The sequence below is a fragment of the Mobula birostris genome, chromosome 9 (assembly GCF_030028105.1).
Source record: "Mobula birostris isolate sMobBir1 chromosome 9, sMobBir1.hap1, whole genome shotgun sequence".
NCBI lineage: Eukaryota > Metazoa > Chordata > Chondrichthyes > Myliobatiformes > Myliobatidae > Mobula > Mobula birostris.
Window position 1 is genome coordinate 139,908,071 of NC_092378.1, and position 26,724 is coordinate 139,934,794.

Here is a 26,724-nt window from a genome sequence, read left to right on the forward strand (position 1 = left end):
TTGAGGAAAACACCCTTAGAACACAGGTCACTTTATTGAGAATAACACCATCTCAAACCCCTATTTGTACTTCTGCCAATCTGTGCTCACAGATAACAGTTCTTGTAAAATCGCTGCAAGGAGCAGGAACCACTCAAAATGAAGTAGAGAGCATCAGTCATCTTGCACTCATCTCATTGTACAGCAGCAATGCTCCACGTCCATACTAAATAAATTTTTAACTGCCATTAGTTGCCAGAGTCACGATTTAAAGGAAATTAAACCAGAAGTGTTAAGTCCATCGACATCTTTTCCGTTGACAAGTTTCAGAATCTACTGTGGAGGAACTGTCAGAATCACTGCCTGATGAGCTGCAAGCAGCCTCACTGCTGCTACCTTCTTGACTCATAGTGAGGACCCAACCCAATCGATTACGTAGCACACGCTTCAAACCCGGGGGTAGTGGAAGAACCTCCAATTTGTCAATGTGATCAGGCAATAATTGCTGAAGCCGCAGGCAGCAAAGATACTGGAGAGAGGTTGGGGAGAAACACGAGCGAATCACTTTCATACTGCTTCTTGCTGCAGTGGAACAAACCATTGGAAAAAACTTCTTGTTTTGCAGTTTGGTAGCTGCAACTCCTTTATAAAGGAAAAACACTTATTAATGCCAGCTATGCACAACTTCATTATTAGATTTTAAACAGATCAGCTACCTGCCAAGTCTTGAAGTTAAAAGACAATTAAAAATTTTATAATCTCCATAAACTATCAACCTTTGGCCAGCAAGGTACGTAATATGGACTTTTGAAAGTATACATCTAAAGATTTTCCAGAATACAGAGAAATTGTACATTTCTTGAAACAATTTCTCAAAAGCTTTTAGAAACAACTTAAAGCAAAGCCAAACATTCATTCCTGGAGTCTAAAACCTTATTGTTCTTTGCACAATGTGTACATTCAGAAAACTGAACTTCATGAAAATAAGCCAAGCTGCAATTTTGGAAGCATCTTAAAATGGTATTTTGAGACTCAAATTTTGAAGCTCTTCAGCTGGTGGTTTTCAGGCTGTTGGCAATGTAAAAAAAATTCCAGATGAACATAGCTTTACAGATGAAGTTCATTGGAGTTATCCAGATCATTTGGTTTGTATAATATAAAAACTAAAATCCCTACTCACTCCTGTTACCTTTAGTGATCACAGAGTTTAAAAATTTAAAGCTCATAAATACCAAATGTCTTATTAAAAATATTAATAAGTCTGATTTATAACCAAAACTGGTGATTTTGAAATGGCCACAGTTTGTGGCTCAGCAACAAGGCATCAGAAAATGATAAATAACCTTAAATTTTTTTATGAAGCAAGCAATGTAAAATTTAATTCTATAACACTAGATCATACCTATGCATTTCCTGTTTTTGAAGAATGTCAAGACACCATGCCATGTATCCAGGTGAACACCTATGATGGAGCCCTGACCAAATCTTGTTGAGAAGTGACTCTTGGCACCTTTGTGATGGAGTACACCTACAAAACATTGCATATGTTTTCAGAAAAAAAGCAGCATTTATTTGAGATACAGTGTGGAACAGCCCCTTCTGAACCAATGAGCCACACCACCCACCAACCCACCCATTTAAAACTAGCCTAATCAAAGGACGATTTACAATGTCCAATTAACCTAATAGCCAGTACGTCTTTGGATTGTGGGAGGAAACTGGAACATCCGGAGGAAACCTCACAGTTCACAAGGAGAATTTATAAACTCCTTACAGACAGTGACGGAATTGAACTCCGAAACACCCTGAGCTGTAATAGTGTCGTGCTAACCGCCACTCTACTGTAGTTACAAACTACTGTATCTAATTTCCATGATTTATAAACATTAACAAACCCAAGCTATTTACACTGAATACATTCGAATGGTATTTAACACTGAAGTTAGGAATAGTTAAATTCTTAGCTGTGTTCCAAGTGTACAGAGTTTCAAGATCTCCTTTAGTGTGGGATCAGAATGTGAAAATAATCATTTTCTTAAAGATACTTAAAAGGAGGGCATTAGGAGAATGGCTACATACATATTTTGCACACAAGATTCCAACTTGATTGTTATAATCTCAAATACAAACTTTGTCAAAAAAAAAACTATTTTACTTGTCTCTCAAAATTCTATTATTCTTCCATCAGTTTTTTTCTAGGTAATTGTCAGAATGTAAATGCATGTGTTAATTATGCAAAGCATTCTTGTGATAAACTTTTATCAGTGTTAAGAAAAGTAGGAGAGAATTCCTTTCACACTTGAATTCGTTCACTGAGTGCTGTTGACAAGGAGGAAGTAAATATAAAAAATTATAGACTGGTCAGGTGAGTGGGAAAAAGGCAAATGAAATTCAGCCCAAGAGCTGAGACACTGAATTTGGCAAGAACAAATTGAAGGAATACATGGCAAGTGGTTTGATAATAAGTATTTGAGGAACGGATTCAATAGATGGAAATGTAGGCAGACAGCAGGACAGTTCGATAAGGAATGTGGCTAAAGGTAACAAACGGGATGCTTTATCAAAAGGGATTCAGGAATAAATTATACTGGGACTGCCTAAGCAATTCTTTCCCAGAGCTTCATTACTGTGTAGTTTTGATCATCACATTATAAAGAGAAGGGGGAGGGTAATTACAGGATAGATGAGGATGTTACCAAGATTGAAATTAAAAACTAAGTTGGACTTTATTTATAGTATAGATTATAATCAAGTTGTTTCATATCACAGGTAAATAAAGAATAATATACCATAGATGTATAGTCAATAACTAAGGGATATTGATTCACAATCAGTACAAGGGAACTACGTCAGTATTAGAAATCCCAATTAGTGCTGGGATCTGGAATATTTTGCCTGGAAGGGTCATCATATTTTAATGACAGCTGCAAGACCACTTGAAGATCAATCACTAATATAGCCGTCTTCATCTGGGAGAAAAGGTAGGTGCAGGTAAGTGTGAACAGGCCACCAAGTCCACAGCATGTGCTATCATTTCTTGAGGAGAAACAGTGTTTAAATTTAAATAGGGGAGATTGTTATTCCTCACTTGGAAAGTGACAAATAATTAAGAGTAGTACCTGTGTAGGAGAGACCCCAACTATTTTCATCCTTTCCCAGTAAACTGCAAAAGGTGTGACGAAATTTGTCCAGTTTGACATCAGTTGTTCCTATTCCTACCATCTGAATGATGCACAAAAATACAAGAGTGGGCGGGTTAGGTAAGCTAGCAAATACTCTAGTTGCAATGGTTAGAGAAGCACGATTATATTCAAAGAATGCAATGGGAAACACTGCTGCTACAAGCAACCACAGAAAATCTTACTCCTGCACATTAGCTTAACAGATATCAATTTATTTCTATGAAACAATGGATATTGATCTACTGTAACCAAATATAACAATATAGCTCCTGTGTTACAGTGTTTAACATAAGGTGTGATCAAAGGTGGTAATTTCAAAGAACTCTGAGCAGGAAAGAGGTGGAGGAGCTAAATGCAACCACAGTCAGGGTAGAAGAGAAGTTCAGACAAATTATGAGCAAGGCCATTGGTGCACAGCAAGAAATTCTCTGTAGAGCTGATTATCTGGGACCCATTTTAAAAGTGGATATGCAAAGACAAAAACCTTAGATAATAGAACAAGCGATCAACTGTAACAATATTACTCATGAACATTTTATTGAATTCAAAGATCTAAGTTGAGTCACTCAGTACCAAAAACCGAGCTTGACGAGTTTCCTACAGAACTATTATTTAAATGGAGCTCAAATTTAAATGGGGGACAGTTTACAACTTGTGTCACTGCTTAGAATGATATTAAATTACCTGTATTATGTTCAAATTATTGGATTGTTTTATTTGACCAAATGTTCATTACTGGGCAGCCAAAGATTTTTGAACTCCATTCAAAGAATTCAGTGTCAAGTTCAGTTGTGATACATTTTGGACTGAAAATGGAATGTGCAAGACCCTGGTATTGAAAAGCAGCTGTATTTAATTTGGGCATTTATTTTAACTGCAAACAAATGTCAGTAACAAAACTGGCACAGATTGTATTAATTGACAGCTTGTTACAACTTGAAAAACAAAGATTCATATATCAACTCATCATTTTTGGCAATATTGTAGAATTGCACATGCAATTAAGACAAATCAATAAATTAATGTGGGAAATAATATGAGGTGAAACAAGATAAATGCAGAATTAGTCAGATGTGATAGCTAATGATTTGACGGAAATACTTAAAATAAGTGCAATCAGTGGAAATCAATGTCAAGGTACAGCATAAAAAGTCAATATAAAATTGATGACAAAGTACTGTCAGCACACAAGTTTGTGAAAATGAATATGGATGTAAAACTGGTTACCCAGTCTTGTAGAACAGTACAGCACAGGAACAGGTTCAATGTTGTGCTGAACCAATTAAATTAGAAATCAAATGGCCAACTAAACTAATCCCTTTGGTCAAGGGAATGTCCATATCCTTCCATTTCCCCTCACATTCATGTGCCTATCTAAATGTCTGTTAAAAGTCTCTAATGTATCTGTCTCCACCATCACATCAGGCAGTGCATTCAAGGCACTCACCATTGTTTAAAAAACACTTGCTGCTCACATCTCCTTTGGACGTACCCCTCTCACTTTAAATGCATGCTCTCTGGTATTAAACATCTCAACCCTGGGGAAAAAGATACTATCCGCCTGCTCTATCTGTGCCTCCTATATTCTTATAAATCTCTATCAGATGTTTTAACACTCTTTCATAAAGAAATATACTTTTCCATAAAGTATAAAACCATGCTTTACTATACCTACCATGTCTGTACCGTATACCGGAGAGGTCATTTTTATTTCCCAGAAGTGTTGTCCCTCGCTCATTTCTTTGTCGCCACGAACTGCTGCTGTTCCACAACTATAGTCCATATGGAAATTCACCTCTCTGTTCTCACAGCTTAGCAATGTAGCAGAAGACTTGGTTGAATCATCCCACATCCATTCGAAATCTGCAAAGGGGACTTGTCTTTGAATTTAACTGGTTCTAGTCATATTTAACATTTTACTAGAGTTGACATTGTTTCCAGCAAACCAAAGCTCAACATGTTCATATTAAAAGGCGCACAGACAGTTGTCTTTATTAGATCCACACAAAGGGGCTTAGTGAAATCTATTAACAATTTGATGGCATTCATGCTGAAAACCTGTTGAAGGCCAAACAGATGTGATGCACATTTTTTCATAACGCTTAAAGAACACGAGTCATTTTATGGTGGAGGAAATGAAAGAACACATTAACTTTCAATTTACCATTTACTTTTTAATTATTAATATGAAAAATATCCCAAATATTGCAGTTTCTTCAGTTTGATCGTAATCAAGATGTATTTAGATTATTCAGATTTTTCTTACCCATGGCTAGTTAAACACATAACATAGAAATTTACAGCACATTACAGGCCCTTCAGCCCACAATGTTGTGCTGACCATGTAACCTACTCTAGTGACTGCCTAGGAATTCCCTAGCACTTAGACCTCTATCTATCTATTTATTTATTTATTTAAGCAAGTAAGCTTCATGTACCCATCTAAGAGGCTCTTAAAAGACCCTACTATATCTGCTTCCACCACTGTCAGCAGTGCATTCCACACACCCACAACTGTGTGGGAAAAACTTGCCCCTGACATCCCCTCTGTACCTACTTCCAAGCACCTTAAAACTGTGCCCTCTCGTGTTAGCCATTTCTGCCCTGAGAAAAAGCCTCTGGCTATCCACATGATCAATGCCCCTCATCTTATACACCTCTATCAAGTCACCTCTCATCCTCTGTCACTCCAAGGAGAAAAGGCCAAGTACACTCAACCTATTCTCGCAAGGTACACCCTCCAATCTAGGCAACGACCTTGTAAATCTCTGCACTCTCTATAGTATTCAACATCCTTCCTGTAGTGAGGTGACCAAAACTGAACAGTACCCCAAGTGGGGTCTAATCAAGGTCTTCTACAGCTGTAACATTAAATAAACAAAGCAAAGGCAATCAATCAATCTAGATTCACCTGCAGTATAACATACAAGATGGAGGAAAGCATACAAAAGCATAAAAGCTAGAAAAATAAAAATCTAATTAAAGGAACAAAACCATGTTATATAATCAGACATTTGTGGAGACAGAAAAAGTGTTAATATTTCAGATGAATAGCCATTAGAATCTGAGTGTCCCCAGCACCAATGGTTCCATTTGATATCAAATGTATACAGCATACAACCTGAAATTCTTACTCTTCACAGACATCAGGAAAAAAATCCCAAATGACAGAAACTTCAGAACCCCAAAGCAAACCCCCTCCCTCACACATGCAATAGCAAAGAATCAACCCTCCCCCTATTTGCTCCAGCAATAGCACTAGACCCTCCTCCCCCACTATGCCAGCAATAGCAAAGCCCCCAGAGTCCACGATCTAGAGTCCATCAAAAAAAAAAAAAAAGTCCATTCGAACACTTCAGTATCTCAGTCAACATCTCATTTTACTTAATATTTTCAGCATGGATGGGACGAGCAAATATGCTAATTTCCCATATTTGCCAATTATCAAAACCTTGAACTAGAAGTTGTAATTTTGATCTTCAGAGATAAAGTAACAGGATTAAGTATTCCCGATGACTGGTTTATACTCCTCTCCCCAGGCTATTACCATGTACAGTAAGCATCCAATAATTCACTATCCTACTGTTCAGAAACCTTGATGATTATGCATGTGGCTCCTCAACCTACAAGAGCCCTCATTCCCCATGTTCCCTTTAAACTCTCTGGGTTCAACTGGAACATTTATGTGACAATGAAACATTGGAAAAAAATGATTAATACTCCACACACTTAATTGGACCCAATATTCCAGAAGGCATGCTAATCTGGCACCAGAATCCTGAAGGGCTGGATTACAAGAGTTTTACTGTACAGCCTTAATTAATCCCCAGTTCATCACATGAGACAATGGTTACTGAAACTCACATTCATCTTCCTCTCCACAGTGGCAGTCCTTCATACGATGAAAACTACGCATACTACCACAGTATCGAGTATCATTTTGGTTTACACAGTCACAATACGATTCTCCTGTCACAGGTAACGCAGTTGGTATTGATGGTGGTAAATGGAATTCTGGCTCAGAATCAGAGTCACTGTGCTTTAAGAGATGGGAAAAGAAAAGTCGTAAACATTATAATTGTACAGTCTTTTAGACACCATTTGTTCTATGCAAAATTGTAGAACTGAGAGCAACTTTTTGAAAAATTACTTTGGAAGAAGAACTTAAAGCAAATAGAAAGAGTTTACTATTTTTTAAAAAATCTGTCTAAAAATTTGATACTAAGTGAAATACATATTTGGGTGAGAAATACTCAATTGCTAAAACTTTATATTTAGTAGATTGAGAATTACTGAAAAAACAATTTTTGGCTAATATGCATTTTGAAACATGTAACAGCCAAAGCCTCAGCTTCTTTTTTTCCCCCCCAGTACTAAAATAAACAGCTTCAATATTACTATATTGGTCAGCTCTCATGAATTTATTGCAGATTAATGTATGGACTTGTCAAAACTATCGATGGACATGGAAAAAGTAGCATTAAAATATATTCTTAAATTATCTTAGTTTCAGGACTCCAACTCACGTACTCTATTATTTATATTTCTATTTGAACAGTTTGTCATTTGCACTGTTTGTCAGTCTTTGTGTAATTTTTCACTGATTCTATTGTTTTCTGTTCTACTGTGAATGCCTGCAAGAAAATGAATCATGGTAGAAAGCATATGGGTAGAAAGGTACTTTGATAATAAAGTTACTTTGAACTTAACTTCGATTTTCAGTGCAACAGTTGATAAAATGGTTCTCTGAATTATGCTTTACAGAAAAATTAGAATGGAATTTCTAAACTTTATTAAAGGTAAAAATTATACTCTACTAAGGATTTCACAATATTTCACGCTTTGCAGAAATTCCAAATTTAAACATCCAAACAAACTTTGGTACCACAAAAGCAAAATTGCTTTTGAGATAAAAAATGAAGTTTAGCATCAGTTTATTTCTCATCAAAATACTGAAATTTAAGTCTGTCACTCCATTTTTTACTGAACCAAAAGCATTCATTTTCTGACCTGTTCAGCATGTCCCTATTTCAGATTTCTAACATCTGAAGACATAGCTTTATGGAATAAAAGACCTGACAAACTATGAGCAATAAAATATTTTGTTACCTACCTGACCATCTGAGTCATAGACAGCACCTGCAGAACCATCAGGCAATACTACAGCCATAGCATCTGTTTCTCGAATGCCACTGTAAACATATCGCCAGGCACGATTATTTCTGTTACTCCGAGACATGTTTTTTTTCCCCAAATCTGTCCTGTAATGAGATTTATACAATAGGTTAGTCAAAAACTAGATTGTTTTTATTTTATTTAGAGATACAACATAGAACAGGCCCTTCTGGCCCAGCAACTAACCTATTTAACCCTAACCTAATCAGAGGACAATTTTAAATGACCAACTAACCAGTATGCTTTTGGACTGTGGGAGGAAATCCATGTGGTCATTGGAGGGAATGTAAAAACTCCTTATAGACAACTCCGATGAACGGAGCTGTAACAGTGTTGCACATTTCAAAAAAAAAAAAAAATTGTTAGTTATTTTTTAATGTCAAAGTAAGTAATTATCCAACTGTTTCACTGATTTTAGTGGCTGTTGTACATACAGAACTTTAAACTTACAAATCAAGGTACCAATTGTTAAATTAAGTATTTATTTAGCTGTATTCTGTGGATCTCTGTGCTTCTGAACCTGCGCACACAAAAAGCTTGACGAACTCTGTCCGTTTTTCTCCAGCTTTGTGTTTTGCTGCAGATTTCCAGCATCTGCAGTCTTTTATGTTTTCACACAGACATTGAGATTGGCTTTTCTATTTTCAGTCACATCCCTTTCCCACTTGACCCAAAGTGCAATGATAGTGATGGGAAAGTGAGAGTTAACATCTAGGCTCAAGTGTCTAATAACCAAGTTTATCTTCACAAGAATCTGTTTCAAGGTCCATCTTAGCAGCGCGCAATAGTGTTTAGTCAGCAATGAAAAGGCATCTTTTGTTCAGCAAATATACACTATTTACAGGATTATTATTTCCTGTCCCTGGAAGTAAATGGTATATTTTTATGACCAAGACAGCATTCTCCATTTGATAGCTTACCGAATACCTTTCCCAAATTACAAGTCATACACTATTCACTGCTATTGACATGACTTATTCCTTTCCAGTTTTGGAGGTCAAAGAAAAACACTGTTGCTGACAGACTTGGGAAAGAACGTTGAGGGCTCAAACATCACACCCAAAACCAAAAGAAAGTATATCTAGGCAGACAAATCAGTATCATGCCAATAGCAAGTTTTACTGATTGGATCAGACTTTAAACCTTTGTAGGTGAATGTAAAAGAGTATGTTGAAAAATGATGGAGATATTTCCAGTGCTGACTTGGAAATAAATGGTTACTGGTCTAATGTCTGGAACTCCTTATCTGGTGACGCAGCTGTGGAGGGTGCATCATCAGAAAGACTGCAGTGATTCTCCTGACTGCCACCTTCAAGGGACTTAGAGCTGAGCACCAAAAAAATGCCAACAATCCACATTCCATAACCAACATTTCAGCTTTGTTATTTGTGGGTGCATACAGTGCAAAAATTGGCTGCTGCTTTTCTTACCCCATATGTAAAAAGTACTTCATTGACCAAGTAATTTGGGACATCACTGGGTAGTCGTTGGAACGTTTCGAAGATGGGGCAAGTGAAGTTATCCCCTCAGGTTCAGCAGCCCCCTGTTGAGAGGTAATAACTGTTCCTGAACCTGGTGGTGTGGATCCCAAGGCCCCTGTACCTTCTTCCCGATGGCAGCAGCAAGAAGACAGCTCGTCCTGGGTGGTGGAAGTCCCTGATGATGGATGTTGCTTTCCTGTGATAGTGTTTCATGTAGATGTGCTCAATGGTGGGAAGAACTTTATCTGTGATGGACTGGGCGCCATCTACTAAGTTTTGTAGGAATTCCTGTTCAAAGGCATTGGTGTTTCCATACCAGGCTGTGATTCAGCCACTTAATATACTCTCCATCACAAATTTATAGGTTTGCCAAAGTTTTAGATGTCTTACCAAATTTCCACAAACTCCTAAGAAAGCAGTTGCTGCTGTGCTAGCTTCGTAATTGCACTTACATAGTGAGCCCAGGACATGTCCCCTGAAATAATAACACTAAGGAATTTAAAGTTGCCTCTCCACTTCTGATCCTCCAATGAAGACTTGCTCATGGACATCTGGCTTCGTTCTGCTGAAGTCAATAATCAATGCAGACATTGAGCAAGAGGTTGATGTCATAGCACCACTCAGCCAGATTTTCAATCTCCCTCCTATACGCTGACTAATCACCTCCTTTAACAGTGGTGTCATCAGCAAGCTTGAATATGGCATTGGGGACGTGCTTAGCTACACAGTCATTAGTGTAAAGTGAGTAGAGCAGGGGCTAAGCACACAGCCATGTGGTGCACCTGTGCTGATAGAGATTGTGGAGATGTTGTTGCCAATCTGAACTGACTGGGATCTACAAGTGGGGAAATGGAGGACCCAGTTGCACAAGGAAGCATTGAGGCCATGGTATTGCAGCACCAATTCCACCTCAAAGCATGGAAACCAATGTCTAGAAATCTGTGATTGCAAATTCTATTCTTAATGTGCAAACATATCAATATTTAAAACTGCAATAATGAATTCCTTGCTCAATAATGCATTCACAAATCAAATCTGAATTAATCAAATATACCAAAATGTACACATTCCCAAAGTTAATACAACCAAGCAGCAACTGCAAATTGTTCAGATATTGAATAAAAATCAACTTTATTTAGATCAGTTAAGGATAAAATTTAAAACCAGTTCTAAAATATGTAACAGTTGTATTTTTATTATGACATTGCACTAGCATTCCATGTAAAAACATACTTTCATTGTTCAAGCTTGCTTAACTGATTTGTGACTCAGATTGCGTTTCAACATTCGTTTCATGGCACTTCAATACATAAAACTCCATAAAAGATCAGTGTATCAAATGTTTTTGCTTAACAACTACCTACCAACTACACTCAGTGGTGACTTTAGTAGGTACACCAGTACAATTGTTTAATGAAATATCCAATTAGCCAGTCATGTGACAGCAACTCAATGCATAAAAGTATGCAGACGTTGTCAAGAGGGCAAACATCAGAATGGGGAAGAAATGTGATCCAGGTGTCTTTGATCACAGAACGATTATAGGTGCCAGGCAGGGTGGTTTCAGTACCTCAGAAACTGCTGATCACCTGAGATTTTCATGCACAGTCTCTAGAGTTTACAGAGAATGATGCGAAAAAAAAAAGAGTCAGTTCTGTGGGCATAAACACTTTGTTTAAAAAGGTCAGAGGAGAATGGCCAGACTGACAGGACAGGGATATTAACTTAAGTAACTACATGTTACAACGGTGGCGTGCAGAAGAGTATCTTTGAATGCACAATATAATCGCACCTTGAAGTGGTTGGGTACAGCAGCACAAGATCACACCAGATTCCGTTCCTGTGGCCAATTTATTAGGTACACTCCTGTACCTAAAGTGCGAATTAAGTGTATTAAAGTTGACAACTCAAGTATTCAGGTCACTGATGTACTTAAACTACATACATTACTACTACAATCAGGATAATAATTAAAGTTAACACAGAATTAAGGACCCAGTAAAACATTACAGATCTAATAGAAGCTCTTGGGTATTGTTAGAAGGAATACTGTTATGAAATGCAGCCAGAGTCAGGGGATTCTTATTGGGAGCAAGAAGAAACAATAGGCAGAAAAAGGGAAATACAGCGGGGGAACTTTAAGGCAATAGGAATGAGATCAGGTAGTGTGACCTCAGAAAGTGCTAGTGAGTGTAGAAATGGCAGGATAACAGACAAATGTACAGCTGGATATCTGTGTAGAAGGGAGGGTTTTAAATCTGTGTACATGTATGGAGCTGGAGACACTGGAAAATTCTCCAGTACTGGAGAAGGGTGACATTTAAATCAATTTGATAGGTGGTATATACTGGAAAGTATCATTGATTGGGGAGGATAAAGAATATTTTCAAAATGATTGGGAGAGATAAACATCGGAATAAGAAATAGTTTTTAAACTTGGATAAGACTAATAGTTCCAGAGAATCAAAGGTGAGCTTGCATGCATACACTTTGTAAACATAAGCAATATAATACACATGCTGGTGAAATGCAGGCACAATTAATCGTATGTGGTTCTATTCTTGAAGCTGTCTGTAAGCAGATTTCTCCTAAAGAAATGTCCATTTTCTGTAACTACCCATATTCGTTCAGCATACTCTTGTTACAATTATTCTGTTTTATTTAGTAATCATTCTGAGACCTGTAATTAAACTATTGGAACATGTACTGCATCTAACCTTTAATTAATACCATGAAACATTTTATTATTGCTAGTTTGATAAATTCTTTAAAAATGCAAGGGGCAATTTGAGTAAATGTTGGATTTTCCCCAAGTCAAATCATCTGTAATCTGGGAGTCTCTATATTCTGTTATACTTTATTTTTTGTAAATGAGGAAACAGAGGGTTAATTAGAGAAATGTCAATGGCACACATGGACTTCCAAAAGCATTCTGATAAGTAATGTGTAAAGATTTCAAGATCTAATGCCTTGGAATAAAAAGGGGTGGAGTGACAAGGATAAAAAGGACTAAATTACTGGGATTTGAGGTAATAAAAGGTTGTTTCTTCACACTGGTTATAAGTGTGAAGTGTAATTACTGTGAAACTGGTACTCCAAACAAAAGAAATAGGAGCAAGCGATTCAGCTTTTCATGCCTGCTCTTACATTCAATGAAGTCACGGCTGATTATTACCTCATCACCACTTCCTTAACCATCTATTTCTTGATACGATGAATATCTGAACATTTGCTTTCACTTTTGAAAATACTCAGCAACAGGATACAAAATCCTGTTATAATATCTGAATGGCAGAACAGTCTCTAAGAGTCAAATTGTCTTCTGCTAAACAATACTATCATCTCCACAAAAGATTTCACCTCTCCTTATTTTGAGAAAGACCACTGGTTCTAGAGGCCCCACCAAAGGAAAGCATCACCCCTGAAACAACCCTGCAAAATCAATGTAAAGTTTGAAGCTTTCAATGAAATAACCTCTCATTCTTAAGGAGCGTGGACCACTTCATCTCTCAACATGCAAGAAATTTCAAACCCATCACCCTTTCTCAGTTCAAGTAAACCTTCTCAACAGTTCTTCAATTAAAAGCATACACTTCCTTAGACAGATAAACTGACGTACACAGTATTCCCTGTGATACTACCAGATCACTAAAAGTCTGAGCAAGCTCTATCCTTATACTGAAATCCAAGACGACAGCAATGTACTGTTTAACTTACTAATTGCAGTACCTGGATGCTACCCTCCCAATTCCTCACCATTTAAAGATATACTGCATTACTATTTCATCCATCTAACATGAATGGTCTCATTTGCCCAAATCATGATCTACCATGGCCTTGCCTATTCACTTAACCTGTCTATATCCCTTGAAGTTTCCCTGCATCCTTCAGCACATCTTCAGGCTGTATTAGTTATTGACGCGAACAAACCATTTCACTGTACGTTTTAAAGTACATATGACAAGAACTAATATTAATCTTAAATGTCCTTTAACGAATCCTCAATTAATGCCCAACAGATTACTCCAATGATGTGCAATCTAACCTATTATCTATAACAACTTAGTGCTTACTGAAAATCCAACTACTAAATATTAACTCATCCAATCAATTATTAAGCATCTTCTTACAACTTGTTTAATAGATCCCAGCAAGTTAACACAAAGATATCAGAGAAGGAAAGTGCCATTTGGCTCTGAGACTATTATGTCATTTCTTAAAATCATAGATGATCTTATATCTCAACACAATTGCAAAATTTAAAGTACATTTATCATCAAAATGTGTATACATTCAGTGGCCACTTTATTAGGTACACACACTTGTTAACGCAAATATCTAATCAGCCAACCATGGGGCAACTCAATGAATAAAAGCATGCAGATGTGGTCAAGAGGTTCAGTTGTTGTTCAGACCAAATAAGAGAAAGGGGGGAAAAATATGATCGAAGTGACTATGACCATAGAATAATTGTTGGTGCCAAATGGGCTGGTCTGAGTATCTCAGAAACTGCTGATCTCCTGGAATTTTCATGTACAACAGGCTCTAGATTTTATAGTGAATGGTACAAAAAAACCCCCAAAAAAATCCAGTGAGTGGCTGTTCTTTGTTGGCAGAATCTCAGATGGAGACGAGAGTGTGTACAGGCGTGAGATACACCAGCTAGTTGAGTGGCGTCACAGCAACAACCTGCAATCAACGCCAGTAAGACCAAAGAGCTGATTGTGGTCTTCAGAAAGGGCAAGATGAGGGAACACAAACCAATCCTCAGAGGGATCAGAAGTAGAGAGAGTGAGAAATTTCAAGTTCCTGGGTGTCAAGATCTCTGAGGATCTAACTGGTCCCAATACATCAATGCAGTTATAAAGAAGGCAAGACAGAGGTTATATTTCACTTGGAGTTTGAGGAGAACTGGTTTGTCACTGAAATCAAACTTCTAAAGTAGTACCATGGAAAGCATTCTGACAGGCTGGTATGGGGGGGGGGGGCTATTGCACAGGATCAAAAAAAGCTACAAAGTTGTAAAATTAGTCAGCTCTATCTTGAGTACCAGCCTCCACAGTATCCAAGACACCTTCAAGGAGCAGTGCCTCAGAAAGTTGTTGTCTACTATCAAGGACCCCCATCACCCAGGACATGGCCTCTTCTCATTGTTACCATCAGGAAGGAGGTACAGAAGCCTGAAGGCACACACTCAACGATTGAGGAACAGTTTTTTTTCCCCCCTCTGCCATCCAGTTCCTAAATGGACATTGAACCCGTGAACACTATCTCACTTTTTAAAAAATATTATTTCTGTTTTTGCACTATATTAACTTAACTATTTAGCCATAGTCATACTTTTATTGATCCCGAGGGAAATTGGGTTTCGTTACAGTTGCACCGATAGAGTATAGATATAGCAATATAAAACCATAAATAATTAAATAATATTTATGGTCTATAGGCTCAGGGTGTCTGACCCTCCAAGGGAGGAATTGTAAAGTTTGATGGCCACAGGCAGGAATGACTTCCTATGACGCTCAGCGTTGCATCTCGGTGGAATGAGCCTTGCTCAAGGACACAACATGTTGCCTTGGCTGGGGCTCAAACTCACGACCTTTAGGTCGCTAGTCCAATGCCTTAACCACTTGGCCACATGCCCACAGTTGCCATATGACATTCCAAATCCTGTAATATACATACTGACTGTAATTGATTTACTTATTAATATTTTTTCTATATTATGTATTACATTGTACTGCTGCTGCTAACTTAAACTTCACGACACATGCCGGTGAGATTGAACCTGATTCTGAGATTTAAAATGCCTTGCTCATGAGAGGTCAGAGGAGAATGGCCAGACTGGTTCAAGCTCACAGGAAGGCGGCAGCAACTGAAATAACCACACATTACAACAGTGGTGTGCAAAACAGCATTTCTGAATGCACAACACATCGAACCCGTGAAGTGGAAAGGCTATAGCAGAAGATCACAGCCATACGTACAGTGGCCACTTCATTAGGTACAGGAAGGATGCAACTAATAAAGTGGCCATTGAGTTAAAGTCACCCTGTACTACCTGGAGATTCGTTTTCTTTGGCACTCACCATAGAACAAAGAAATACAACAGAGTCACACAAAAGCTTACAAACAACCAATGCGCAAATAAACAAATACTGAGAACACAAGCTGTAGAGTCCTTTAAAGAGAGTCCATAAATTGTAGAATCACATCCCACAGTATATTTTCTGCAGTAAATTTCAAATATATTCCTTCAATATCAAGGATTACATTTACTTTGAATGAGCCTTCCACCCATCACCATGTGAAGAAATTTCTTCCCACCTTTGTTTTAAAAGTCTTCAATTACTGCGAAAGCAAGATCAATGGTTCTAGAGTAACATCCTCTTTATATCCAGTCAAGTAGCAATTTTACAAGTTTCAATGACATTTCCTTTCATTATTCTTTGTCTAGAAAAAACAAGCTCAGCTTACTCAATTATGAAGAGAACCTTCTCTCTATGTGAATTTTCACTCCCTTCATAACAAGAAAACCATCTTTTTTTTTTAAAAAAAGTGTCTGGAGGCCAGAATAATGCTCTCTGCACTCCAGATGTCATCTCAACAAGGCTCTGTACAATTGCTGCAAGATACCTTTGTCCTATACTGAAATACTTTCATAATAATGAAATCACGTAGAACTAAGTGATCAGCAAAAGAACCAAAATAGGATTTAAAACAAAAATCCACGGCAAATGGTAATGCGCTGGTGGAGGCAGATTCAAAGCCATAAAGGTGCAAGACCAGTTGATTTTTTCTTACACGTGATATCCTGTATTTCTGCTTTGGAAATTTGGCAATGTTTTATGCTACATTATTTCATTTTAAAAGGTATGATAAAGTTTGAAACCTTAAAAAAAATAAGACAATTATGTTACCAGTACTGACTTACCTACAGCGATATACAGGGGTGATTGATAAGTTCGTGGTCTAAAGAAGATGTCAATTTTAGAAAACCCAGCACATTTACTTTTCCTACATTTTCTTAGTCCAGCCGTGGTGGAGCATACGGATCCCTTCTTTGTAGGAGTGGTCCACAGCAGGGGTGATTGACAAGTTCCTGGCCTAAGGTAGAAGGAGATGAGTTATTAACTTCAAACTTTCTGCGTTATCGCTCAAAGAGTTGAACTGCACGCGCATGTAACGAGAGCGTCTCGGACCTCCAGGTGGTCCACAGCAGGGGTGATTGATAAGTTCGTGGCTTAAGGTAGAAGGAGATAAGTTATACAGCTCGCGTTACATGTAGGTACAGTTCAACTCTGAGTGAAATCTGCTCACCTACTTTAGGGCACGAACTTATCAATCACTCCTGCTGTGGACCACTTCAGGGGGTCCAAGACGCAGACTTTTACAAAGAAGGGATCCGTCTGCGTCTGCTGCACGACCGCTGGACTAAGTGTGTAAATGTAGGAAAAATAAATGTGCTAGGTTTTGTAAAATTGACTTCTTCTATCTTAGGTCACGAACTTACCAATCACCCCTCATACAACTAGCCAATTCTGAAGTACACTCTCAATTTGGTAAGCATTAGACCTGTGTTTCCTTGGAATCACGTTTAATTTCACAAACAAGCAAACCAAAACTTCAACGTCACGGGCCATCCTGGATAGGCATCAACGTGCCCTCGTTACCGAGAACAGTAGGGTCACGTATTTCATTGCGTTACAAGGACAAGTTAATCAGTAAATGTACAGATATTTTAATATACAACAAAGCGATTACTTGAGTAGATGTATATCACGCTCACATAAATTAGGACGTTTCTCTCTTAAAGCATAAGATTGGAAAGGGAAAGCGTCTATTATTGTAATTACGTTGCGCAGTTCGTTTGCACAGCATTTGTTTGCTGGTGACTTTGCGTTGCAACAAAAACTCAGCCCCAGCAAAAGACCCAGCCAGCCACATCCCACCCCTACAGCAAATCAAATGGCGGGCGGGGTATTTACCTCAAGTTAATCAGCAGGGCGAACCCGATCACTGCTGTTTCTACCAAACTGGTAGTGGGGCGGCGGGGGTCGGTACTATTGTGACAAGCAGCACACTAGCCCTTGGAAAGGGAGACCAGCGCTTCGCAGAAAGGCATCACCGCCGAGGGTTGGGCGAGGACTGGAGAAGAAATGAGGCGCGGCATCGAGGAAGGGAATGGAGGAAGTTGAGATCGTTAGAGGGCGAAGTCGAAACCTAGGGTGAGCGGGGCTAATGAGGGGAGGCACTGGGCAGCGAGTGGGGGCAAACAGCCGGGGTGGGACGAGCCAGCTCCGGACCCGCAGGCCTCAGGCCGAAAGGACCACCGTTCCCCACCAACCTCCCACGTTCCGGTCACTACCCGTGCCCGACAGTCACCCACCTGGGTTAATAACCCGACATTCGCCACATGCGAATAGAAGCCGCACAGCTCCCAGCCAAGGCTCGGACACCCCCACTCACTGTTTTTATTGTGCATGGAGCAGCCCCCCCCCCTCCCTTTCAACCACACGAGTCCCCGCCCCGTCACACCGAGAGGTCTTTCCTATACGTCCACTCGAACAGTCGTCACTGCCATCTGCTCGGTGAGTGGACAGGGTGCGCGTCAATCGTGCCGCATTGACAGCCCGTCAAGGTTTGATGCCGGAACAGCTCGATCTGAGGTGGCAGTGTGCGTGCCCGCCGCCGCGACGTGACGTCACACCGCGGGTGACGGGTCACGCGCACGTACACGGCGGAGCAGCGGGCAACATGGAGGCGGCGGAAGGTAAAAACTTATCCAGAACGGGGAATATGAGGTTTCCTCTGGGGGCAGGGACTGCCATAGACAGGAACGCTCACTACGATTAATGGTAGCTGCTTGCCGACCTATAGTAGGCTTTTTCCCCACGACCCTTCCCGGTTTTAGTTGGGAGTTTTAAGGCCCATGTGCCACACACTGACCGGCACCATGATGATTTGTATTGTCACTGTAGCTGCTGTGCGGTTTTATGTTTGAACATTTGTCATATCCAGATAGGAGAGTTCATGCTTTTAAATTGAAAGTCATTGGTTGAGTAAAAAAAATCTCACATGTAATGGAACGTACTTGTACTTTGGTACTTTATAAACTTCAGTAACGATATTAGTCAATACCACTTCCAAACAACAGGAATTCTGCAGATGCTGGAAATTCAAGCAACACACATCAAAGTTGCTGGTGAACGCAGCAGGCCAGGCAGCATCTCTAGGAAGAGGTGCAGATTTTGGATCTCCCCCTCCCCCTCCAACTTTCAAATCTCTTACTCACTCTTCCTTCAGTTAGTCCTTACGAAGGGTCTCGGCCTGAAGCGTCGACTGTACCTCTTCCTAGAGATGCTGAATACCACTTCCACCTGTTTGTATAAAGTTTGTATTATGCCATCACCTGCATTGCCTATATTTTTCCAGACAAATGTGCTCACTCCATTATCCCAACGCCTAAACAGAAAGAGTTCCTCTTGTTCTTACCTACCACCTCATCATCCTCCGCAAATTCTATCTTCTCCAGAGGGATCCTACCACCAAGCACATCTTTACCTCCCTTCCACTCTTCACTTTCTGCCAAGATCGCTCCCTCCATGATTCCTTTGTCCATTCATTCTTTCCCACTAATCTCCCTCTTCGGGGATTATCTCTGCAAGTGGCCAAACTGCTACGCCTGCCCATACATGTTCCTCGCCTCCATTCAGAGTCCCAAACATTCCTTCCAGATGACGCAACACCTCACCTGCGAAAGATCATCTATTGTATCTGGTGCTCCCAATGCGGTTTCCTCTACATTGGTCGTAAATTGGGGTACCGCTTTCTTGAGTACCTCCGCTCTGTCTGCAAAAAGTGTAATTTCCCTAGTGGCCAACCATTTTAATTTCTATTCCCATCCTGTTCTGATATGTCGGACCATGGCTTCCTGTTGTGCCACGATGAGATCACTCTCAGAGTTGAAGAGCAGCACCTCATATTCCGTCTGGGTAGCCTGCAAACTGATGGCAAGAACATCCTTTTCTTCTGTCAGTAATTTTTTCCCTTCCCCCCCCCCCCCACTTGTTCTATTCCCCACTCTGGCCTCTTACCTCGTTATGCCTCCCCCTTGGTGTCCTTCCATCTTCTCATTGTGCCATGGTCCGTTCTCCTCTCCTTTCAGATTCCTTCCTCTCCAGACCAAAACCTTTTCCACCCACTTAGCTTCACCTATCACCTAGCTATCCTCCTTCTCCTCCCCCCTCTGCCTTTTTATTCGGGCATCTTCCCCCTTCCTTTCCAGACTTGAGGAAGAGTCTCAGCCCAAAACATTGACTAAATTAATTTCCATAGATGCTGCCTGACCAGCATTTTGTGTGTGTGTTACTTTGTATAAAGTACACCTGAATGTAAAAGCAGGCTAGGGGAAATGAGAAGCCTACACTGTAGCTTGGAATTTCTGATCAGGTTAAGCCTGTTCATTCATGGAATTGCCATACTCCAATCATGGAATTGGATATAATTCAGTGCAGAACATTTGCCTCATCTCCTCCAACTCCACCCCCAACTTCATTTATGGCTGCTCCAAACAGGCTGGCTTCATCTTTCAAGAGTATTCACATTTCTTCTCTTGGATGTTCTGAAAGCTTCATTTAATAACTTTAAGATATTTCTCATTTGCCTTGTTTTGCCATGATATTACCTGTTCATAGATGATACAGTCCAACAAAGTGGGTGCCATGTTAGTCAATTGTATTGATTAAAAATCTGCACTAAAAGTCTGTTGACAAGCTGAACAGTGAAAGCTGTTCCTATTTATCAATTAAAAATGGTGCCATTTAGGCTATCAGCTTGATTATCATCTCAGGGATAGTTTTATATGCTTAATATTACTACATGATCTCTTGATCAGATTTCATCCTTGGTCAGATCAGTTGCAATTTAGAGGTGGCTATATTTACAATACTGGTTGGATTGCATTGGGGATGGAGTTTACGATTGGATCTGGCTTGTTCAGTCTAGGTTGTTTCATACTTTACAAGACTTCAAATACTTACAATATGTCAGCAAAATGTTGCCCGTTAACTTTGTTTTGGGCTTTCGGTTCTAGTTTTGTTTTCCCTCTCCTATCCTGTCTATTTCTGTTCCTGATGTAGGGTGTTTTCAACTGTATATTTTAAATTTTAAAGAGATGTACACATAATGGTGCATGTCCTGGTTATGTGACCCCTGAAACTAGGCAGACAATCTGTGAAGAGTATCGATAATGGCTGGGGTCACCTGTCTTGTAAAGACACTGCCCAGAAGAAGGCAATGGCAAACCACTTCTGTAGAAAAAAATTGCGAAGAGCAATCACGGTCAAGCCCACAATCGCCCATGCAGCACGGCACATAACAAGCAAACAAACACTATCCTTCTTTGCAAATACTGATTGATATTTCCAACATCTTCTACTTTCATTATTTCAGATCTAGGCACACTGAACTGTACAGCCCTTGGGGCAAATAGCATTTCAGCTACTCTTGCTGTCCTAGGTTAGGAATCTGGCTGGATCTCTATTGGTTGGTACGGTAGTGTAACACTTACCAAGACCCGAGTTCAATTCCACTGTTGTCTGTGAGGAGTTTGTATGTTCCCCTGTGCCCCCATGGGTTTCCTCTGGGTGCTCCAGTTTCCTCCCACATTCCAAAGACATACAGGTTAGTACATTAATTGGTCACATGGGTGTAATTGGGCGGTGTAGGCTTGTTGGACCAGAATAACCCATTACCATGTTGTATCTCTAAATAATAAAAATAATATGCCCCACATATCTCTTTTACTCTTTCAGCTTAAATGCATTGCCTCTAATACATGGTATTGTAGGGTAATGTAATGGGTGAAAACATATACATAATTCACAACCACCAACATTGATTTGGGGTTCAGTTTAAGAGGTTGGTCTGATGTGATGATGTAATTACGTGAAGATTTTATTGTGCTTTATGTTTTGTGCTTGATTGACAAAAAAGGTGTTATTACGGTTTCCCTTAAACTTAAAACATCTCTGCCTTTTTACTTACAAAAACCTACAATATTGCCTGGACATGGGCAGATCTGCCCTGAGATTTTTCAAAAGTAGAGGTATACAGCATCGAAACAGGTAGACACCAACATACTTACACTATATTTTGCTTCTGAAAATTCTAGGTTGAATATCAATCCAGAAAAGATAAAATGTTTGATTCTGCATAAAATATTTGAATAGATTTATTAGGCTGTAAACCTGTTCACGTTCTCACCAGGAGGGGGAGATTTCTTATTTAAATATTGCACTGTATGTACTTTTGGTGTCATAGTCATGAAACACACATGGGGCTAAATGTTACTAAGCTACTGGAATTACTATACGCACATTTATCTTGCACACTAGGCTAAGTCTTGACCTGTTTCTTTATTTAATCAAGTGCTTTAATTTTTCACAAAGATAACCTGGGATCTGTTGATCATATTCTGCTGGTTCTGTCTGGCAAAGGAGGAGTAGGAAAAAGCACCATAACAACAGAATTAGCACTAGCGCTGAGGAATGCAGGGAAAAAGGTAAGGAGATTTAAATTAAGATAAAAGCAATGTAATGAATGTTCTACTGAAAACTCAGCCATGCTGGACAATCAAAATCTTGTCTGTGAAAATTGGAATAAAAAATGGCAGATACTGGAAATTTGAAACAGAAACAGAAAATGCTGGAAATGCTTAGTAGGTAGAAAGAGAAACAGTTGACGTTTCAGTTCAAGGACCAGAATTGGGAAGGAGAAAAAATAAGTCAGTTTTAAAGTGCAGAGTGGAAGAGGGTTTGATAAGTCAAAGGGTGTAAAGGCAATGTTTCCTTGGGATAAGATGTTTAAGTGAACCTGGATGGTATGCTGATGGGAGCTATTAGATAAAGAGAACACAAAGGAACCGAAGAATTGGTAGAAGAGGCCGGTTGGAGAGTGACAACACCAGAACTAGCTGTACAGCTGGGAATTGTAGAGCTGGAGGGAAATGCCCAGTAGATCAGGGCATTCTTGTGGAGAGAAGAAAATGAGCCAGTAACACACTCTACTTCCTTAACTTTTCAATCCACCAGTCTCTATGTTCATCAGATTTTTGGAACATAGAACAGTACAGCACAGGAGTTGGCCATTTGGCCCACAAGGTTGTTCCGAGCCAAATAAGTTAATATTCAAATAGCCGACATAACTAATCCCTTATATCTACACAATATCCATATCCTTCCATTTTCCTCACATTCATGTGCCTATCTAAATGTCTCTTAAAAGTCCTTAATATATCGGCCTCTACCACCACCCCAGGCAGTGCATCCTAAGGAACCACCACTCTCTATGTAAAATAAAAACTTGCCCTTCTCGTCTCCTTTGAAATTACCCTCTCTCACCTTAGTGCTGTCTGATATTAGACTTTTCAATTCTGGAAAAAAAGACACTGTCTGCCTGCTCTATCTATGCTTTTCATAATCATATAAACCTCTATCAGATCTCCCCTCAGCCTCCGCAGTTCCAGAGAAAACAACCCAGGTTTGTTCAGCCTCTTGTTATAAAACATCTTGTCCAACCTCTTGTTATAAAGCATGGCCTGTAATCCAGACAGCATCCTGGTAAACCTCTTCTGCACCCTTTCAAAAAGCCTCGACATTCTTCCTACACTGAGGCGACTAAAACTGTATGCAATACTCCAGATGTAGCACAGCCAGAGTTTTATAAAACTGCAACATAGGTTCCTGACTTGTAATGCCTTAACTAATAAAGGCAAGCATGTCATATGTCTTCTTAACCGCCCCATCAACCTGTGTAGCCACCGTTGGGGAGCTAGAAACTTGGATCTCAAGATCCCTCTGTACTGTTTCTTTATATTCTGCCTATTAAGGTGCAACACTTCACATTAACCTTCACATAGGTTAAACTCCATCGACCATTTCTCCACACACATCTGTAACTGATCAGTATTCTTTGCCAGTCATTTATGCTATCCACATACCACCAATCTTTGTATCATCTGCAAATTAACTAATCCACCTATGCGCTGTACATATTCATTCAGGTCATTTATATAGATCACAAATAGCAGAGGTCCCAGTACAAATCCCTACGAAACATCACAATCAGGGACCTCCAGATAGATTAAGTCCCTTCAACCTTTACCCTCTGTCTTCTATGAGCAAGCCAGTTCTGAATCCAAACGGCAAATTCGCCATGGATCCCATCATCTTAATCTTCTGGATGAGCCTCCCATGGTCAATTAAGGGTAAAAAGTTAATCTTAAATAAATCTTTGTGTTTACAAGTAATTTTAATCCCAAGATATGAAAAATAATTATTAATCAATTTAAACAGAAAGTTATGATATAAGGGAAGTTGTTTATTAATCGGGAAAAGTTCACTCTTACTAAAATTTAATTTATAACCTGAAAAGAGACTAAATTGTGCTAATAACTCTAAAACAGCAGGGATGGATTTTTGAGGATTAGAAATATATAAAAGTAAGTCATCAGCATAGAGTGATATTTTATGGGACTTTAAGCCCCGAGTTATCCCAGTAATATTTGGAGATTCTCGAATGGCAATTGCAAGAGGTTCTAATGCAATATCAAATAATAAAGGACTAAGAGGACAACCTTGTCGAGTACCTCAAAAAAGAGGGAAAAAAGGTGAGCTTAGAGAGTTAGTACGGACTGAAGCCACAGGAGAATGATATAACAGTTTGATCCAGGATATAAATTTCGAGCTAAAATTAAACATTTCAAGCACCTTAAATAAGTAAGGCCATTCTACTCTATCAAAAGCTTTCTCAGCATCTAAAGAGATAACACACTCAGGAACATTTTGTGAGGGGGTATAAACAATATTTAACAGTGTGCGAGTGTTATAAAAAGAGTAACGACCTTTAATAAAACCCGTTTGGTCTTCCGAAATAATAAAAGGAAGTACTTTTTCTAATCTGTTTGCTAATAACTTAGAAAAAATTTTAGAGTCAACATTTAATAAAGATATTGGTCTATAAGATGCACATTGAGCAGGATCTTTATCCTTCTTTAATATTAGAGAAATTGACGCTCTATTGAAAGATTCGGGAAGTTTACCAAGTTTTAATGAAGCCTCGAAAACCCTACAGAACCAAGGGATTGATGAAGGTGCAAAACATTTATAAAATTCTACGGTAAACCCATCAGGGCCAGGAGCTTTCCCCAGGTTCATAGAGGAAATAACATTCTTAATCTCATCAGTGGTAATGGGAGTATCTAGCATAGAAGACATATCCTGTGAAATCTTAGGGAAGTCTAGGTTATCTAAAAAAAATCATTAATATATTTAGAGTCTCGAGGAGACTCTGATTGATATAAGGAAGAATAAAAATCAAAGAAAGTTTGATTAATCCCCGCATGATCAAGTATCAGTCGGTCATTTTGATTATAAATCTGATTAATTTGAGATTTAGCATAATTAGACTTCAATTGGTTAGCCAACAGTTTGCCAATTTTGTCACTGTGTACATAAAATTCACTTCTTGTTTTCTTTAATTGGTTTGCAATCGAGGACGAAAGTAATAAACTGTGTTCCATTTGAAGTTCAGTTCTTTGTTTATATAACTCCTCAGAGGGAGCTGTAACATATTTCTTATCAATTTCCTTAATCTTGTCCACAATTACCAACTCCTGCTGCTTCAGCTTCTTCCTCAAAGCAGCAGAATACGAGATAAGCTTTAAAAGTATCCCAAAGAACGTTCACAGAAATATCCTCTGTATAGTTGATTGTTAAAAAAAAGATCAATCTGTTCATAAGATTGATGATCAAAAGATCATAAAGTTAACAAAGTCCGAGTCCTGAAGCAACAGCGAATTAAAACGCCATTGTCTATTATTTTGTGTATTGGCCTGAATTTTAATAGAAAGCTTAAGTGGAGCATGATCGGAAATGGTTATAGAGTCATAATCACATTTAATCACTGAAGAAATAAGACGAGAGTCAATAAAGAAATAATCAATTCTTGAATAGGAATGGTGAACATGTGAAAAAAAAGAAAAATCTTTTTCCGGAGGATGCAGAAAACGCCAAATGTCCGTCGACCCAGAGTCAGAGAGGAATGAATTAATCAAAGTTGCAGATTTATTCAGTAAGGTCCGTAGAGGAGCCGAATGGTCCAAAGCTGGAGATAAACAGGTGTTAAGATCTCCGCCCCAGATCAATGAAAACTCATTCAAATTTGGGAACTGATTAAATAATGATTTATAAAATTCCGGACAGTCCATATTGGGAGCATAAACATTAACCAAAACTACCTTTTTATTAAATAGTAGACCACTAACCAGTAGAAATCTACCATTCGGATCAGAAATAATATCATGTTGTATAAAAGTAACTGAGGAGTCTATAAAAATAGAGACGCCTCGAATCTTAGCGTTAGAGTTCGAATGGAACTGTTGTTTCTTTCAGAATTTAAAAAAACATAGTCTGTCCCCTTCCAGAATTTAAAAAAACGTAGTCTGTCCCCCCTCCACACATGGGTCTCTGGTAAAAATAAAATTTGTGCTTTAAGTCTCCGGAACACTTTAAAAACTTTTTTCCTTTTAATAGGATGGTTAAGACCATTAGTATTCCAGGAAACAAAATTAATAACAGACTCCATAAACCCTAAAGTCAACCCGCAACAAGGAGGATTGACGATAGGCTCGACCCATGAACCCGGAAAGGGAACAGAACAAATAAGAGATACCGGGAAGGAGAACGCAACCAATACTTCAATAGTGTACATAGCCCAAGAAGAAAAAAACTAAAACGTGAAGCCCCTCCCACCACCCCCCACCCCATGACCCCAAGGCTAAATCTAACACAGACCAGCCAGAAAGAAGCAAGCACTAAAACTACCCCCATGACTTCCGATAGACT

General features: G+C 39.0%; 2 protein-coding genes across 7 annotated transcripts in view; one reads left to right on the forward strand and one right to left on the reverse strand.

The window, feature by feature from the left end:
* Positions 1-18,313, reverse strand: LOC140203129 (SPRY domain-containing SOCS box protein 3-like). 5 transcript variants are annotated; one of them, XM_072268972.1, is made up of 8 exons: positions 18,207-18,312; positions 16,752-16,924; positions 8,275-8,422; positions 7,026-7,200; positions 4,837-5,024; positions 3,099-3,201; positions 1,382-1,507; positions 1-621 (listed from the first exon to the last, which is right to left on the reverse strand). In XM_072268972.1, exons 3-8 carry the CDS (start codon positions 8,398-8,400, stop codon positions 272-274), a joined length of 1,068 nt encoding a protein of 355 aa, XP_072125073.1. In that variant the 5' UTR covers positions 8,401-8,422; positions 16,752-16,924; positions 18,207-18,312; the 3' UTR covers positions 1-271. The 5 variants fall into 5 exon arrangements, with proteins under 5 accessions (XP_072125073.1, XP_072125074.1, XP_072125075.1 ...); XM_072268973.1 differs by lacking the exon at positions 18,207-18,312 and adding an exon at positions 17,806-18,170; XM_072268974.1 differs by lacking the exon at positions 16,752-16,924 and having other exon boundaries at positions 18,207-18,313.
* Positions 17,663-26,724, forward strand: part of nubp2 (nucleotide binding protein 2 (MinD homolog, E. coli)) — a 21,942-nt gene continuing 12,880 nt past the window's right edge. The window contains exons 1-2 of one of the 2 annotated variants that reach the window (XM_072268978.1): positions 17,663-18,045; positions 22,270-22,382. Coding sequence is in view for 1 of the 2 variants with exons in the window: in XM_072268977.1 (XP_072125078.1) it covers positions 18,464-18,590; positions 22,270-22,382 (240 nt within the window). In the remaining variant the exon portion in view is untranslated. Of the gene's footprint in view, positions 18,046-18,415; positions 18,591-22,269; positions 22,383-26,724 lie in introns of those variants that run through there. The other variant, XM_072268977.1, reaches the window with a different exon arrangement.

Bases quoted from the DNA above. Each gene is read 5' to 3' on its own strand.
- LOC140203129 (XM_072268974.1), bottom strand. From the start codon at position 8,400: ATGTCTCGGAGTAACAGAAATAATCGTGCCTGGCGATATGTTTACAGT. The intron at 3,202-4,836 runs GTAGGTATAGTA...TGCATCATTCAG, and splicing joins CGGTATACGGTACAGACATG to ATGGTAGGAATAGGAACAAC. The intron at 622-1,381 runs GTATGATCTAGT...TCCTTTATAAAG, and splicing joins CAAAAACAGGAAATGCATAG to GAGTTGCAGCTACCAAACTG.